The sequence below is a fragment of the Macaca nemestrina genome, chromosome 11, assembly GCF_043159975.1.
Source record: "Macaca nemestrina isolate mMacNem1 chromosome 11, mMacNem.hap1, whole genome shotgun sequence".
NCBI classification, from domain to species: Eukaryota; Metazoa; Chordata; class Mammalia; order Primates; family Cercopithecidae; genus Macaca; species Macaca nemestrina.
Window position 1 is genome coordinate 68,326,247 of NC_092135.1, and position 17,383 is coordinate 68,343,629.

Consider the following 17,383-nt stretch of genomic DNA (forward strand, 5'->3'; position numbering starts at 1 on the left):
TATTTATACCCTACTGTTCAAGGTCATCACCAAGGTCTGATTGCAAAAATTCAAAAAATTGCAACCTCAGGCTTAGGTGGGTTAAAAGAAAGTATATAATGGTGCTGTTCTAATAACAGCAATGTACTGATAATAATAATAAAACAGATGCTATCTGTTTCAGGATAAACAACATTGAAAACTGTTAAAATCTGTTTTAGTACAACAACACTAAAGCATTAAAAACAGAAGAAATTTAGTATGTTAAGTATATGTCCTTGAAGTAAGCCATCCCTAGCCTCTCTGGGAAAAAAGGTGCAATAGAAATAAATGAATGACTGTATGAATAAACATGAAAAGAAAAACATGTAAAACATGGTGAACATTTTTAATTTGTGCCTGGTCTGTACTGTTAAATGAATAACCAGAATGTAACGGTGTCATGTGTGTATATTTTCACCATGTCCCACATTAATTCATACAGGAAATAAACCAATTTATATCAGCTGCAACCTTAGAAATGAAAGGAAGAAGCTGTATCTTATCTCTCTGACTCTGAATTCTGTAGTTCTATCTCTGCAGACAACCTGTTTTGCTGAGTTAACTCAGTTCACTTTATGTTTATAAATTCAAAGTAGTGTGACTAAATTCAGAAAGATCCAGTTGAATGTAGTCAGGAAACAGATGCCAAATGCTGATGTAACAGAACTTTCTTTTAGGTTTTTCTGGCAGACATTTCTAGATAAAGCTTAAATGAACTGATCAATTCAATCAAAATTATGGTTCTTCTCCTTTCTTATAATGTCACTAGTTCCCTGCAGGAATCCCTTAATTTTTTCTCAAACCCTTAAAGCAAAATTATGAGTAGCAAACCTTCGTGTGGAGTCAGGAGCATGAATTTTAAATCTGGGACACCAGCCAAAGTATCTGAAAGAACACTTGACCCTGAGTTTATTGTAAAGAAATTGCCCTGGTGGAGGAGCCTTCCACTAATGATGATGACTTCTTGTGGAGGGTTGGGGGATTATCCCTAAGACCTTATTGTGAAGATTGTGCTTTTCAACTCTTATTTCTGGAGCCAAACCATACAATTATATACTTGTCTTGCTGGTAGTAATTAACATATTCAATCAATAGGGTTTTAGAGATGTTTCTATTTGATGCTACATGAAAACTTTTTGGGCAGATGATCTATGTGATGGTCAAAACTGGACGTACACTATAGATCCCCATTGGAGAGGTTAGGGAGAAGCCTTTGAGATCGGCACAAAATTTCTTCCCTTTCTTCAAAATAGATTATGAATTGAGAGAGTACTGCTCTGAAGGATTACATGTGAAAATATGACTTGGGAGTCTTGAGGATTTCTAATGTCTTGATGACAGACAATAGGATACCATTGGCTTTTAAGATGCCAGATGTTGTAGAGCCTCTGCAAAGGAGACCGAGAAGTGTTGGAACAGAGCCTGTAGATAGGCCCTTCAGCTGGTCCTGATGCAGTGCTTAGGGAAGAACTGATGAAAAACTGAAGAAACTTACAAAAAAGAAAGAAAGGAAAGAGAGACTGGGAAGGGAAGTAAATTCCTAGGGATATACCAGAGAAACAACTACCGGAGATGCTTATGAGCCAGGCCAAGGGGGATTTCCTTAGAGTAGCACCAGGCTAACAGAGAAAACTAAGTTTCCTCTCAACTTTTCAATTAGCCTCAACTCTGTCAAGAGAATATCTACATCAGTAAAAGAAGTGTCTTACGAGAAAAGATAAGAAAATATCAGATATCCTGCAGTGGGGCTTTGATGGAGAAACACTCTCCCCCACTTTTGCTGATTGGTAGTGAAATAGTTTATACTCATCAACAATAAATTGAGAAACCCAGTTGGAGGACTTGGTCTTCTTGAATGAAGCTATTCCACTTTATAATATAGAAAGTTGGAAAGTGGTAGAAATAAAAAGAGATAGCAGCATAGCAAAAGTCTGCAGAAAAGGCAGAGATGCCAGGAAAAGCTCTGTAGCTGGAGATGAAGCAAGAGAAAATGGACAAGGTAAAGAAGGTGAAAAAACCTTCCCTGGCTCTCTGTGGGGAGACAATAAGAAAAATTTGATCGAAAAGGTTTAGGACAGGAAGAGTAATCCCACAGGTGGACATACAACTGATTGAATTTTGCCATGAGTGTACATGATGTTTTGACCTGAACGCAGAGGCTCCTAGATCAGAAAGGGAGAACTAATTAACCCAAGGTTATAGGACTGATGGAGTCAAGTGGGTGGAATAGCCCAGAAATATAAACTCCTTGATAAGGTGAGCATTGGTTACCCCTCTGTAGTTCTCACTAAATCAAGGAAGGAGACCCAATCGATCATTAATTTCAGTGATTCACACAGTGTTTGAACCTAAATGTTTTTGCTCAGGGTCATAGATAGTTTTTCACTTTAAATGGTTGTCTAGGCACTATGCTGAAGAGGATATTGCCAGAGAAGCAACAGGGCAAGATGCTGGTTTCAAGGGTATAGCCTTTGACAGTCATTTTCTATGGTGATTATCTCAGTGGTGAAATGCCTGGAAGTCTTATTTTGGGAGGTTTCAGAGCTTGTACTGTAATACATGAAGAAAGAGAGAGAGAAAGAGTCTTTGTGTGATGCGTGTTTTAATTACAGGAAATACATTTATTTTTTCTAAGAGTGCTGAGAGTTTCAGATAACCTCTTGAGATAACTGGGTATAGAAACAGCTGATGTAAAACTCACTGCAAGAGTCTCTGTTTTACCCCCGGGATCTGCCTCTGTGGGAAGTTGCTCAGTGTAGTGAGCAAGCCTCACACTGTATTGATCTAAGTAATGAGGTGCTGTCATGTTAAATCCAAGCAAGTCCCAGAAAACCTATTTAGTAGGTGTTCTCCTTAGCCACTCTTAAGTTGGGTGATTAAACAATGATTCTTAAAGTAAAAAACATGACATACTGCCTTTGATTTAGAAGTTGGAAGAATAACATTTATCCATTGTAGAAGCCTAGTTTAAAATCTTCATTTGTCTTTGTAGCATTATCAGGTATCCAGCAGATGTCACTATTATAGTCTGTGTTCCTCTTTTTTGCTTTACTGAGTAATGTTTACAGGAAGTTGTAATCTGTGAGGCAATGCTTTATCAGTGGTCTAGTGACTGTTCCTATTCCTTTGCTGCTATGTAGAGTACTAAATCAAGTTACCTGCCTGAATATTTTTGTGAAAGTACTTTTCTCTAAGCATAAAATGCAAAATTTTCCTATTTCATTGTTTCACATATAGAAAATGTAAGTTTTTAAATAAGTAAATATACCCTTTAATTTTTTTTTTTACTATTAATGATACATATGTATTCAACTTTCAATATAAAAATAGAGCTTAGATAATCAGAACTGTTTTTACTCACATTTCTGACACCAAATATGTGGGGTTTTCTCCCCCATACCAACAAATTCTCTGGCACCAGCTGAGTGTCCTACAATCCACTCAATTCTGACACTATCTACCTGGAGTTAGCATCAGATCCCACAAGCTAAGGGCTCAGTCCCACAAGACTACCCTGACTCCAAATACCTATGCTACTGTCTTCTATACTTCTGACTGACTGACTATAAATTGAGAGTCCCCACAACTCCCTCCTCAGATTTGATAATTTGCTAGAACAGTTTATAGAACTCAGGAAAACACTTTACTTACCATTACTGTTTTATTATAAAGGATACAACTCTGCTGGGCACGGTGGCTTATGGCTGTAATCCCAGCACTTTGGGAGGCCAAGGTGGGCAGATCACCTGAGGTCAGGAGTTCAAGACCAGCCTGACCAACATGGTGAAATGCCATCTCTACTAAAAATACAAAAATTTATCCGGGCGTGGTGGCAGGTGCCTGTAATCCTAGCTACTCGGGAGGCTAAGGCAGGAGAATCGCTTGAACCCAGGAGGCAGAAGTTGTAGGAGGTTCCATTACATTCACATGATTGGTTAATCATTGGCCATTGGGAATTAACTCGATGTCTAGTCTCTCTGTGCTCCCAGAGACTGGGCTGAGGAGGACCCAAAAGTTCGAACTCTCTAATCACATGATTGGTTCCTCTGGCAACCAGCTCTCCATCCTAAAGTTAACTAGAGGTCCACCAAGAGTCACCTGCTTGGCTGGGCGCGGTGGCTCAAGCCTGTAATCCCAGCACTTTGGGAGGCTGAGACAGGCAGATCACGAGGTCAGGAGATTGAGACCATCCTGGCTAACACAGTGAAACCCCGTCTCTACTAAAAAATACAAAAAAACTAGCCGGGCGAGGTGGAGGGCGCCTGTAGTCCCAGCTACTCGGGAGGCTGAGGCAGGAGAATGGCGTAAACCTGGGAGGCGGAGTTTGCAGTGAGCTGAGATCTGGCCACTGCACTCCAGCCTCGGCGACAGAGCGAGACTCCGTCTCAAAAAAAAAAAAAAAAAAAAAAAAAAGAGTCACCTGCTTAGTATAAACTCAGGTATGGATGAGAGGGGCTTGTTGTAAATAACAAAAAGACTCCTAACATTCCTATCACTCACTTTCAAGGGTTTTAGATGCTTTTGTGTCAGCAACTGGGGGCAAAGAACAAATACAATTGTCCCTCGGTATATGTGATGGATTAGTTCCAGGAGCCTCCAATTCATATACCAAAATCCAAGCATACTCGAGTCCTGCAGTCAGCCCTGCAGAACCCACATGTATGAAAAGTCAGCCCTCTGTATATGTGGGTTTCACATCTTGTGAATACTGTAGTTTTGATCCATGTTTGGTTGAAAAATAACTATGTATAGGAGGACCTGTGCAGTTCCCACCTGTATTGTTCAAAAGTCAATTGTTGGCCGGGCGCGGTGGCTCATGCCTATAATCCCAGTACGTTGGGAGGCCAAGGCAGGTGGATCACCTGAAGTCAGGAGTTCGAGACCAGCCTGACCAACATGGAGAAACCCCGTCTCTACTAAAACTAAAAAATTAATTGGGCATCGTGGCACATCTACTCAGCTACTCAGGAGGCTGAGGCAGGAGAATCACTTGAACCTGGGAGGCAGAGGTTGCGGTGAGCCGAGGTAGCACCATTGCACTCCAGTCTGGGCAACAAGAGCGAAACTCCATCTCAAAAAAACCAAAAAACAAAACAAAACAAAAAAAACAAAAGTCAATTGTTGGCCAGGCACGGTGGCTCACGCCTGTAATCCCAGCACTTTGGGAGGCTGAGGCGGGTGGATCACCTGAGGTCAGGAGTTCAAGACCAGCCTGGCCAACATGTCGAAACTCCATCTCTACTAAAAAATACCAAAAAGAGCTGGGTGTGGTGGTGCGTGTCTATAATCCCAGCTACCCGAGAGGCTGAGGCAGGAGAGTCGCTTGAATCTGGGAGGCAGGAGTTGCAGTGAGCCGAGATTGCGCCACTGCACTCCAGCCTGGGTGACAGAGCAAGACTCTATCTCAAAAAAAGGTTAGTTATATATATTTCTTGTTATATAAAAATATAATTTCATATACAATTATCACAGATAATTTCTAGTGACTCTCAAAATATTTCCTGACTTCATAACTATATAGTCCATCATTTAACTTTAAAATATTCTAGGAGCCATGAATGAATGTCTTCCCAACTGCTTCATAAAAGCGATATTCCAAAGAGGTTAAGGAAACAGCTCCGCTCTTGCTTTGAACAAAAGATCATACCTGAATTTGGGAGCTGGTATTAGTTAGGGTAAAAGGCTAAAAGTGGCTTAAAGAACAAAGAAGATTAGTTATCTCTTATAACTGTTTCCAGATAAGAGGGTCAGGTGGCAGAACAACTCCCTTTCTGCGATTGTTGGTCTAAGGCATCCTCACCAGTGGCATGGTTAAGGCTGGGTTGCTGGGAGTTTCAGCCAGCAATAATGAGAAGGAAAGTATAGAGGAGGTATGCTCATGCCCATAAGGCCTGGGCCCAGAAGTGACCCACATCATTCTGCTTGCTTCATTGTTAAAATGTGGTTATATGATGACCTCTAACTGCAAAGGAGTTTGGGAAATTTGGCTGTGTGTCCAGGAAAAGAGGGAGAATGGACTTTGGTAAACAACTGGTAGTTTCCACTACAGGTCTAGTGGTTCATTAGTTTGATTGGCAATGACCTTCATATATGGTTCTTGATGTCCTTTTCAGGAGGTGCACTCAGTGTACAGAATTTTGGCCGGGATTTTGAATATTGGGAACATTGAGTTTGCAGCTATTTCCTCTCAACATCAGACTGATAAAAGTGAGGTGCCCGATGCTGAAGCTTTGCAAAATGGTAATTATTTGATATTTGTGGGCTGTGTTGTTGCCAAAGCACATGCTTCTTTAGGCTCTGTAAAATATAATGCAGCGTTTGCTAGTCTTTTTTTTTTTTTTTTTTTTGAGACGGAGTCTTGCTCTGTCACCCAGGCTAGAGTGCAGTGGCACGATCTCCGCTCACTGCAACCTCTGCCTCCTGGGTTCAAGCATTTCTTTGCCTCAGCCTCCAGAGCAGCTGGGATTACAGGCACCTGCCACCATGCCTGGCTAACTTTTGTATTTTTAGTAGAGACGGGGTTTCACCATGTTGACCAGGCTGCTCTTGAACTCCTGACCTCATGATCCACCCCCCCCACCATCGGCCTCCCAAAGTGTTGGGATTCGCCCAGCCTGCTGGTCCTTCTAACAGCTCTGGATGTTTTCATGAACTAGTATTTCCCCAAGGATGTCCTGTGGAACACCAGTGTTCCTTCCATAAGCTGCAAGAGTTCTATAGAAAATAATTCTATGGCAGGTAATTTTGGGTATTGGTTTTTAACCTTAGTTGTTTTTGAAAAAATCATCTACAAACTGAAAAAAATACAGGAGGTTGGGCCCATTCTGAATCCACTATATCAGCATATACAGGAGAAGAAAGCAGGCACCTGTTTATTTTTAAAGTTCCACAGGTAATTATGGTGGCACAAAGAGTGAGAATCCTCAATTATGAAAAACAAACAAACTGATTTAAATAAAGTAAAAACCTTTTTTGTGTTAAACTGTAGGACATTTTAGGGCCTTTACTATAAGAGTATATTTTGTGACTGTCTAAGGGTAAAATACAGTCTGCAGCTATTTCCCCAATTTATTTGGCAAAAGACCACCTCGTCTTCCTTTTTTTTCGTCAAGCATCTATGAAGTAAGAGCTTTCAGAACAGTTTGGGAGATACTGTGTCAGTCTGGAAGCTTCTTGGAGTTAGGGACCTAGCCTGTTTATCTTTGAGTGAAAAGTACCAAAATGGAGTCTGGCACATAGTGGATGTTAATAAATGCTGACAGACTGAATGAACGAAGGTCTGGCTACATTCTGTGTTATCCTTACTCTTTGTTTCAGCTGCCTCTGTTCTGTGCATCAGCCCCGAAGAGCTCCAGGAGGCCCTCACCTCCCACTGTGTGGTCACCCGGGGCGAGACCATCATCCGTGCCAATACCGTAGACAGGGCTGCGGACGTTCGAGACGCCATGTCCAAAGCCCTGTATGGGAGGCTCTTCAGCTGGATTGTGAATCGCATTAATACACTCCTGCAGCCAGACAAAAACATATGGCAAGTTCCTCGGAGAGCAGAGGGCTCAGGAGAGCTGCCATTGACCCCGCCGTCCCTTAGCGTTTGCAAAAGGAAGCATTTGGTCCTCTCTGGGATTTTCTTTCTTTTTTTTTTGTGGAGTCAGAGTATCACTCTGTCGCCCAGGCCGGAGTGCAGTGGCAAGATCTCCGCTCGCTGCAACCTCCACCTCCGGGGTTCAAGCAATTCAACTGCCTCCGCCTCTGAGTAGCTGGGATTACAGGCGCGTGCCACCACGCCCGGCTAATTTAGGCCTTCTCTTTTAGAAGACACAATGAGATCCAGGAGAGTTGAAGCGTTTGAACCCGAGAGGCAAATGACTGAAGGAGCCACTAAAGTGTAGTATTTGAGAGAACAGTCTTGGCTGGGAGCTGGACAAACTGGGTTCGCACCCAAACTCTACAACTTAACCCATTTATGCCTGAGGTGGCAATTTTTTGAATTTTTTCAATCAGACCTTGGCGATGACCTTGAGCAGTAGGATGTGAATAACTCCCATATGCTTGGCGTTCCAATAATGGTTTTAATCAGCTTCATGTTCTAAGTCAGTTTTCTCACCTGTAAAATAAGGAATATAATATCCTCTTCATAGTGTTGTTTTTAGAATCAAAGAGACATTTTATGAAAAATTTTAAAGCACACTATCTTACATTATTATTCCTACTTCTTCGACTACTTTTCCTTGCTCTTTCCTTAAACATAGTGGTTTCCCATATTGTGGAGGAGTTCACCACATCCAATTCTGAAGAGTACTCTTCCAGTTACCTTTGTGGGTAGATAGGTGGGAGAATAAATAAGCAACAGCTTCAACCCCTTCAAACAAAAGGACTTTTAAACATCTATTTTATATATGGAGTTCCTGAGTAAGATTCTAAAGGATTCTACTGCTTAAAAAAAAGAAGTTGGAAATGCTGTTGAAAGTCCGAAAGAACAAATAGTTTAAGACACAAACTGCTTCTGTTCTTAGGGGTGGCAGGATGCTGCTTTCCATGAGTGGCTGAATTGGGTACTTGAGTTGATAAACACTTGGGCACATATATTCTCATCATCTTGAGGTGGGTGTTTCCTCCTCTAAATAGTTTTGTTCTTCTCTCTCACGCAGTAGTGCAGAAGATGGGATGAATGTGGGGATCTTGGATATCTTTGGATTCGAGAATTTTCAGAGAAATTCATTTGAGCAGCTCTGCATAAACATCGCCAATGAGCAAATCCAGTACTATTTCAATCAGCACGTTTTTGCTCTTGAGCAGGTAATAGTGAACTCTGAGGTAACTAAATTTGATGGGGAAAAGGTGTCTCCAAGCTGCCCACAATTTGTAGCAGAAACCCTGTAGACTAACTGGCAAAAGACCCTAGAGAGAAAACAGGGTAAGGCAGTCCTGGCTAAATAGTCTAAACTTATCTGAAAAAGGTCTTGATTTCTGTGGAAAGGTACATTTCCTCACTTGAGTGGAGCTGGTGATAAGTCACTCATTTAAATCTTGCGTCAAAACTCTTTTGTGCATATTGCTCAAAATGCTGTATCTCTTCTACTTTATTTAACTAAAAATATTTATAGTTGTGTTCAAAATGATACAGATGACCTGGAATTTGGGACATAGGTTCTTAACTGCTATACTAGCCCTCGCTATCCCCTATCTGCTATGTACCAGATCCCTCAGTAACTGGAGAGGTATCTCCAGAGAAGAGTAGGATGTGTTCTTGTTTTTCTAGAAATGGAAATTGTCCCTCTGTGAGTTTAATAATAAATTGTGAAGACAGAGTGAGAAACTAGTGGACCCAAGGGATGGAGCTCTTTTCCTGGGGCAGCAGCCTACATAGCAGTCTGCTCAGCCCCAACCTTTACTTAAACCCTAAGACTCTCTTCTGTGTGAAGTAGTTGCAATAATGAAACATTCTGGCTAAGCCTCTTGGATGCAGGGATAATTGTTTTAATGTAGGCATGAGGACACACAAACTAAACTGTGATTAGATACACACAAAGACATTTCGTGAAAATACCAGCATTGCTTTTATCTCTGAAGCTGGATAAATCTGTATAGCACTCCTCTCCCATCCACTCTTGTTTCGGTCCAGGTTCCTTCCACTTATTTCCCTGGCAATCTGGAGTTTTTTTTTTTTTTTTTTTTTTTTTTTTTTGAGACGGAGTCTCGCTCTGTCGCCCAGCCCAGGCTGGAGTGCAGTGGCGCGATCTCGGCTCACTGCAAGCTCCACCTCCCGGGTTCACGCCATTCTCCTGCCTCAGCCTCCCGAGTAGCTGGGACTACAGGCGCCCACAACCGCGCCCGGCTAATTTTTTGTACTTTTAGTAGAGACGGGGTTTCACCGTGGTCTCGATCTCCTGACCTTGTGATCCGCCAACCCTAGATGATTCCTTTATAGAATTCCTTGCAGAAGAGAATTCTGTTTTCTTGGTTTAAACCACATTTCTCACTAAAAAAATTTTTTTTCAGCTTTACTTCCTTGTACATTAGTTTCTAAATGATAAGTTACCAAGTCCACGTTTGACAGAGAGATTTTACTGGGTTTAGCTGCCTGCCAGAGGCCACTTGAAGTCAGATTTAAATGCACAGCTTTAATGGTGTTATATGCAGAAGATTCCTTTACTATACACATAAAACATATCCTGCTTTCCACATGCATTCAGTGTTGCTAGACCCAGAAAGTCCACGTCAAAGTATCCTGGTGGTACCAAGGCTGGTTTTGGGCTGGAGAGAATCACAATCCATTTCCCTCCAGATGGAATATCAGAATGAAGGCATTGATGCTATACCTGTGGAATATGAGGACAACCGCCCGCTCTTGGACATGTTCCTCCAGAAACCCCTGGGACTACTTGCACTTTTGGATGAGGAAAGTCGGTTTCCCCAAGCAACTGACCAGACCCTGGTTGGTAGGTACCTTCTGAGAAAAAGGCATATACATTTAGAACAAAACTTGGTTCGTGTCATCAATTGAGTGTACTTTAATGAATTTACCTTACATATTTTGTCTATGTGGTGGGTTGTAAGAATATAGGCCTTCTTTTTAATTGAATTGAAATGTAGTCGTAGAATTTGAATCTTAAAGCAAACCCATCATTATTCCTAACCCTTCCCACTTTCCTATTCCTGCCAACATGATTAGCATTACCCCATGTTGATTTCACTTTTACGCCTTCCTCTCTCTTCTTTCCTATAGCCAATGTTTGCTTCCCATACTTTGTGTGCCCCCCTCTCATGTCTTCCCCCTGGACTCCCATCCACGTCTAATTTGATTTCGTGTAGAAGCCCTTTCCAGTCTCCTTGGCTTCCAGGCTCCTACCTTCCCCATCTACCCTGGATATCGCAGCTAGTTTAGTCTTTCTAAAGCCACCTTCTCATTAGTTTGCTGTTATCTTCGGGATGAATACAGGGCATCTCCTTCTGACGTCAAAGGCCCTCTATTCTGTACCCTATTCCTCTTGAATCTTCAGTGTTTTTCACAACCTTTGTTCCTCACTTAGATTGTGAGGTGCTTGGGGCAATGAAGCCTCAGTCTTTACGTGCTTTTAGCGCTTAACAGTTTCTCACACCTAGTAGGCTTTCAACCACAATAGCAAAGATTGTGTGTTAAAGGAGGAATAAAAAGTTTCAAGCCTTTTCCCCAGAGGGAAAATTGATTTGTGGCAGAGATTCACCTTTATGAGTTGAAATTGTAACCCTCAGTGGCTTTCTTTTATATATAACATTGTCACAAGTTGCCCAGATGAGTTTAAACCAGGGTCATCTGCCTTCCATGGGATACCTTTATGGTTCTAAAACTAACTGGCAGGGCCTCTGGTGTCATCAATGTCCATGCTAGGAGTTCTTAGAAACAGCAGGAGAACATACGACCTTAGAGCACAGGCTGACACTAAAGACAACGCTACACAGCTAAGCAAGGATGTGACAAATGCCCATCGTATCGGTGATCTTTCTCCACCCTTGTTAATATCAAGGCCTTATTCTGAAAGCCCTTATTCTGAGTCACTCATGGCTCAAGGAACAAGTTTTTGTTTGAAAGAGAGAATAATTCACATTGTAACTCTCCAACATAAAAATCCACACAGATAAATTTGAAGATAATCTACGGTGCAAATACTTCTGGAGGCCCAAAGGAGTGGAGCTGTGCTTTGGCATTCAGCATTATGCTGGAAAGGTGAGAGCAGTGTGATAGTTACTAGACCTGAATTTGACAAAGGGTAAGTGTCTGTATTACCCTGTCTGTGCTGCTCATGAGATTGCTTACAGATTTCTTTCCCCTTTTAATTCTTCCTGAATACCTAATCATAATTCTTAAAGTTTCTCAGTGGTGCCACTCACAGAAAGTTGCCCCTGGCATAGAAGCAATTTCTTACTGGGGTGGCCCACAGAGTTGCCATCTGCTTCTCACCTGAGGTTTGGCCTAGAACTGACAGCTCTCCAGAGAGGAAACATATTACAGCTTTTTGCGGTGTTTAGTGGTAAATGTTCACATTCTAAAGTCATTTGGAGACATGTAGGTAATGGAGGAAGGTTAATATCACAGTGGGACTCAATTTTTAGTACTTTAATCATATGTCTAAGGGCCCCAAAATGCCCAGATGAAAAGAAAAAAATCCACGTTATTATCCAGATGTTAAGCTTTTACAACTTAACTGATTTCCACTTTTCATACATTATGCCTCAGTCTGAATTTCAAGTTCCTGAAGCAGATTAGTGACTGATTCAGGAAATTCCCTATCTTATAACCACAAGCTCCTTGCTTATGTTACTCCCAAAGGAGCCATTTGAATTATGGCTGATTCGTTCCTCTGGGGTCTGATGAGCTGTAGGTCCAGAAAATTGGTAGGAGTTCAATAAAAGGCATTTTTGATTATTTTATTGATTTAAGATGTATTGAAATTGTCTTTCATATTCATATCATGCCGTTGTAACTGATTTTCCTGACTGGATGTTGGGAAATTCTAGTACAAGGGAAGGGGATTGTTTTTCTCTCCAAATAGTACTTTATGGTGTCTATTTTGGATCTTTGTTAGAAATTGCAATTCCGTTTTTGACCTACCTCAGCATATTAATGTCCTCCTCAGAGTCTGAAATACTGGCATCGACCCTGATTCCCCTCCTCATTCCTCTTTATTGCCTCCCATTCCTGTCCTTCTCTTCTCACCTCTCTCTGTCCTTTTATACCTATGTCCTACCCACCCCTCTTCTTGACTCGTTCTTTTCCTTTCCTGATTTTAGGGGAAAAACTTTTTTTTTTCCCCCTGGTCTCTGTGTCCTTTGCTGCATCATTTGCCATTCAAAGCTTATTTGTAGAGAAGGAATTCTCTGAGGGTGGTCCTTACAATTTATATGAACTGGATCCCCTCTGTTCTGAAAACCAAGAACTACTCAGCATCCTTAAGTGATCACTCAGATCGCATGAGGACCTACGGAGGCAGTGAGAGTGCTTAAAGTAGTTGTGAGCATAGAGGCAAACTGCCTGAGTTTTGATACCTACCTACCACCTGTGAAATGTGTGACCAGGAGCACATTCCTCAACCTCTTCCTAAGTCTCTGCCTGTCTACCAGTAAAATGGAGATAATAACAGTGTTTAGCTCATAAGATGGATGCTTTGCACATGGCATCTAATATATTTTAATAATTATTCTGATGTGATTTATCTTCAAAAAGCAACTAGACAGGCCAGTGCGGTGGCTCACGCCTGTAATCCCAGCACTTTAGGAGGCCGAGGCAGGTGGATCATGAGGTCAGGAGGTCAAGACCATCCTGGCTAACACAGTGAAACCCCATCTCTGCTAAAAATACAAAAAATTAGCTGGGCGTGGTGGCACATACCTGTGGTCCCAGCTACTCAGGAGGCTGAGGCAGGAGAATCGCTTGAACCTGGGAGGCAGAGGTTGAAGTAAGCCGAGATCATGCCACTGCACTCCAGCCTGGGCGACAGAGCAAGACTCCATCTCAAAAAAAAAAAAAAAAAAAAAAAAAAACTAGACAATAAGTTAAGATAAACTGGTCTGTCAAAAATCCTAATTTTTCCCTTTATCTGGTGCTGTGCATATAAAAGCGTGGCTATGTCAAGATTAGTTCTATATAGAGGTCAATTAATGACTGGCTAAACAATTTGCCAGAGTCACCAATGATGGACAGCTGACTTGGCTAATTTGCCGTTTGCTATTCATGTTACAGGTATTATATGATGCTTCTGGGGTTCTTGAGAAGAATAGAGACACTCTCCCTGCTGATGTGGTTGTGGTCCTGAGGACGTCAGAAAACAAGCTTCTTCAGCAGCTCTTCTCAATCCCTCTGACCAAAACAGGTACCTGAGAACCCTCTGATAGCCCTTCTCCCGAAGCTTTTGCAAGACCAGGTGGAATTTTTCAGTTAGTGTCTGAATACTGCTAGGGCTGCACCACTAACGTTGAATTTCTTTAAGCAGAAGTAAGGGTCTAAATTCAAGAAAAGGAAAGTGATTGTTTCTTTTGTAATTTAATTATGCAGCATCAGTGTGTACACAGACATGTGTGCACGCACACATAAACATACATACACTATCCATAACATGAACTCTTAGACTTTCTCGTCCTTCTTTTCATTCTTCCCTTTATAAAGCCATACGATATCATTAATTCATGCTAAGCACTCTAGGATAGTCTCAGTTTACCAAGACTTATCAGGAAGATTATTTCTATTTGTGTGTGATTCCAAGTGAAAAAAGGAGTATGCTGAATCAGAGGTCAGGGGATCCTCAAAGATCACCTTGGTCCAATTTCTACCCAGTTATGACCCCACCCCACCTCTCTCCTAACCAACTTGAAACAGGTCCATCACTGGCCTATGTATGTGGCCTTCGCCTACTTACAGTTACCTTCTCTTTAGTTGCTGTAGTCCTCATGCCAAAAAAGCAGGAAACTAGGGCCAAAGAACAGAACTTCCAGGTCTTAACTGTTTTTCCAAATGGATTCTAATTGAGTCAGCCTTTTAGAATGTACCTGGGATTCTGCTGCTTTTAGCTGGGTGGCCAACTCAGCCTTCTCACAGCTCTACTCTCAAAGGCTTTGTGTTTTTAGGCTAGGTCTGGAAATAGCAGTGGGCATGCTTTTAAGAAAAAAAGGAAGAGAAACCTCTTTATCACTGTTCATTGTTCACTATTTCCTCTTCTTTTCTTCCCACATCCCTCTTAACTGGTTGCCAGATCTGATTTTTAGCAACTTGCAGAGGAATGAAAAGCCTGGCTAAGAAAAAAAAAAAAAAAAAAAAAAAGCCACACTCTACAGCCTTTGCTTCATCTTAACTTGGAAGGAAAGTTGAAATCCGGCTGTTTCTTCAGACATGCTCCTGTAAACAGAACTAGTAGCAGTGCCCATCGGAAGCCTGCCCTACAGCTTCCATTCCATGCCTTCCTTGGGGCAGCCAGGATTTAGTTCAGTATGGACTCCCGGGAGCTCGGGGCAGGTGTGGAAAGGGCTGGCTGGTGTTTCCTTACCAGAGACCCAGGGATGTAGATTCCTCATCAGGCGACTTCAGCACAGAGGTGAAGAGACAACCGTTATTGATAGGGGACATGCTCTCTGGGAGAAAAATCTATCCAAATAACTCTTCAGCTGGCATTTACATCCTCCCACAAATATTAATAACGGCTTGTCAAATCTGTTCACAACTTTGGAATTTCCGATTTTTCAACCTTTGGCAAAATAAAAACCATTTAACAGCCTGGACCACTAGGTGGCGCTATGGAGAAAGTAAGGCCCTGCAGCCAGTCTCTTCTCCCTTGATTCACCCAATTGTGGGAGGAACAGGAACAAAGAGATAACCTCAGCTGCTGCTGCTTTTTCACTCCCTCCGGAAGAGCTTTCCTCTTGTCTTGTAACTGTTAATGAATCTTGTTTTGAAACTACACTCCACACCACTTGATAGAAACGGAAGTGAAGAATAAGACTAGAAACAAACCCATGATGCCCCAATAGGCTTCCCAGTATTCCTGAGGTATATATATGCGTAGTAATTTCCTTTAAGATCCTAAGCTTGAGTATAGCTTAGGATTCTCCACATTTCGAGTATAACTAAGAAGCCACAAACATCAACACTTATAAGCATGATTCTGTTGTCTTTTCCCGGAATTATTTATGTAGGAATGAATTCAATCAACAAACATTTATAGAACAACTTCTAGTAATAAAGTCCTTTTTAGGCAGTGAGGGAAATACAGCAGTAAAGGTAATATGGCTTTGCCATACACCAACTAGAATTTTGTTTTACCTTCATTTTCTATATAGAATTTTCTGTACAGAATTGGGCGCTAATGTATCTCTTTATGACAATAGTTGCCCTCAAACCTCAATTCTAACATGATTGTGCATCCTGTGTTGAATGTCAGAATATTACTTTTCTAATTTTTAAAACACTCATAATCTATATTTTTGGGGGCTATTATGTTACAGCCTTTGAAGATGGGAAACCTCACAGGACAGAAATAAGTTATGCTGTTCGTTGCCAATGCTTGTTTCAGGCATGTCCCTCTCATGAAGGGGAAGGTGCCTACATATCTTGACATTCCCACTAGAAGCAAGATCCCACACCATCCTGGCACTTTGGAAGAGAATATACTAATATTTTCAATGCATAAGAAACCATTTTCTTGTCATTTTTATTTTTCCTTGCTTTAATTGTTTTATTGAAATTAAATGCAACACTAGTTCAGTAAGCATAGATATTATGGGCAATTACTTCACAAACTCCTTTTGAGGAATGAACTACAGGGAGGAAGGAAAAAGATCAAAGTTGAGGCCAGACACGGTGGCTCACGCCTGTAATCCCAGCACTTTGGGAGGCTGAGGCAGGTGGATCACAAGGTCAGGAGTTCGAGACCATCCTGGCCAACATAGTGAAACCCCATCTCTACTAAAAATACAAAAAATTAGCTGGGTGTGGTGGCGGGCACCTGTAATCCCAGCTACTAGGGAGGCTGAGGCAGGAGAATCGCTTGAACCTGGGAGGCAGAGGTTGTGGTGAGCTGAGATCATGCCATTGCACTCCAGCCTGGGCAATGGTACAAGACTCCTCTCAAAAAAAAAAAAAAAAAAAAAAAAAAAGATCAAAGTTGGCAAGCCTTGGAGGCAATTAGCCCAAAATGTAAAAGGAGGTCCAGTGCTGGACTCCTCAATTTTGAAAGAGGAAAGTACGTTTGTTGGGAAGACTCCTAAGAGATGTTGGCAGTGGTCTGGTTCCTGATCTTAGTGGTGGTTACATTATATTTATTGTGTGGATGCTTGCATTATATTTATTATGCTGTACATTTATGTTTTTCATACTTTGTGTGCATTCTGTGTCACAGTAATGTTGGTTTTTTTTTCTCCAAAAGATAGAGAAGACCCCTTAAAATGCAAAGAAAAAAAAAAAGCTTGACGTAGTAGCACATGGCTAGAGTCCCAGCTACTCAGGAGGCTGAGGCAGGAGGATCACTTGAGCCCAGGAGTGCAAGGCCAGTCTGGGCAACACAGCGACACCCCATCTCTGAAAAAAAAAATTAAAATTAAACTTGTTTAAATGCAAAGAAAAACTTTAATTTCTTTATCAAAGGATTCCTGACAGTTAAGTTGAGGTTTTCTGGTAGCTAGATTGCCACTGTCCTTTGCTTTCAACAGAGCCCCAGGATCACTTTCCTATTCCTTCAAGTTGCCTCCTCTCTGGGCTGCTGGGCAGGTAACAGTCCTTCATTAGTATATATCAAAAACAGTGTAGTCACGCATAGCTTAATGATGGGGATGCATTCTGAGAAATGCATTGTTAGTTGATTTCATCGTTGTACAATCATAGAGTTCTTACACAAACCTA

The 17,383-nt window shown here is 41.6% G+C and overlaps 1 protein-coding gene across 3 annotated transcripts in view; it reads left to right on the forward strand.

The window, feature by feature from the left end:
• The window catches only part of LOC105483262 (myosin IIIB), a 520,975-nt gene that overhangs the window by 257,838 nt on the left and 245,754 nt on the right, over positions 1-17,383 (forward strand). For all 3 annotated transcript variants that reach the window (XM_071072912.1, XM_024793234.2, XM_071072911.1), the window contains exons 17-22: positions 6,135-6,261; positions 7,339-7,549; positions 8,670-8,817; positions 10,307-10,460; positions 11,637-11,725; positions 13,739-13,868. In XM_071072912.1, the coding sequence (XP_070929013.1) occupies positions 6,135-6,261; positions 7,339-7,549; positions 8,670-8,817; positions 10,307-10,460; positions 11,637-11,725; positions 13,739-13,868 (859 nt within the window). The remainder of the gene's footprint in view (positions 1-6,134; positions 6,262-7,338; positions 7,550-8,669; positions 8,818-10,306; positions 10,461-11,636; positions 11,726-13,738; positions 13,869-17,383) is intronic.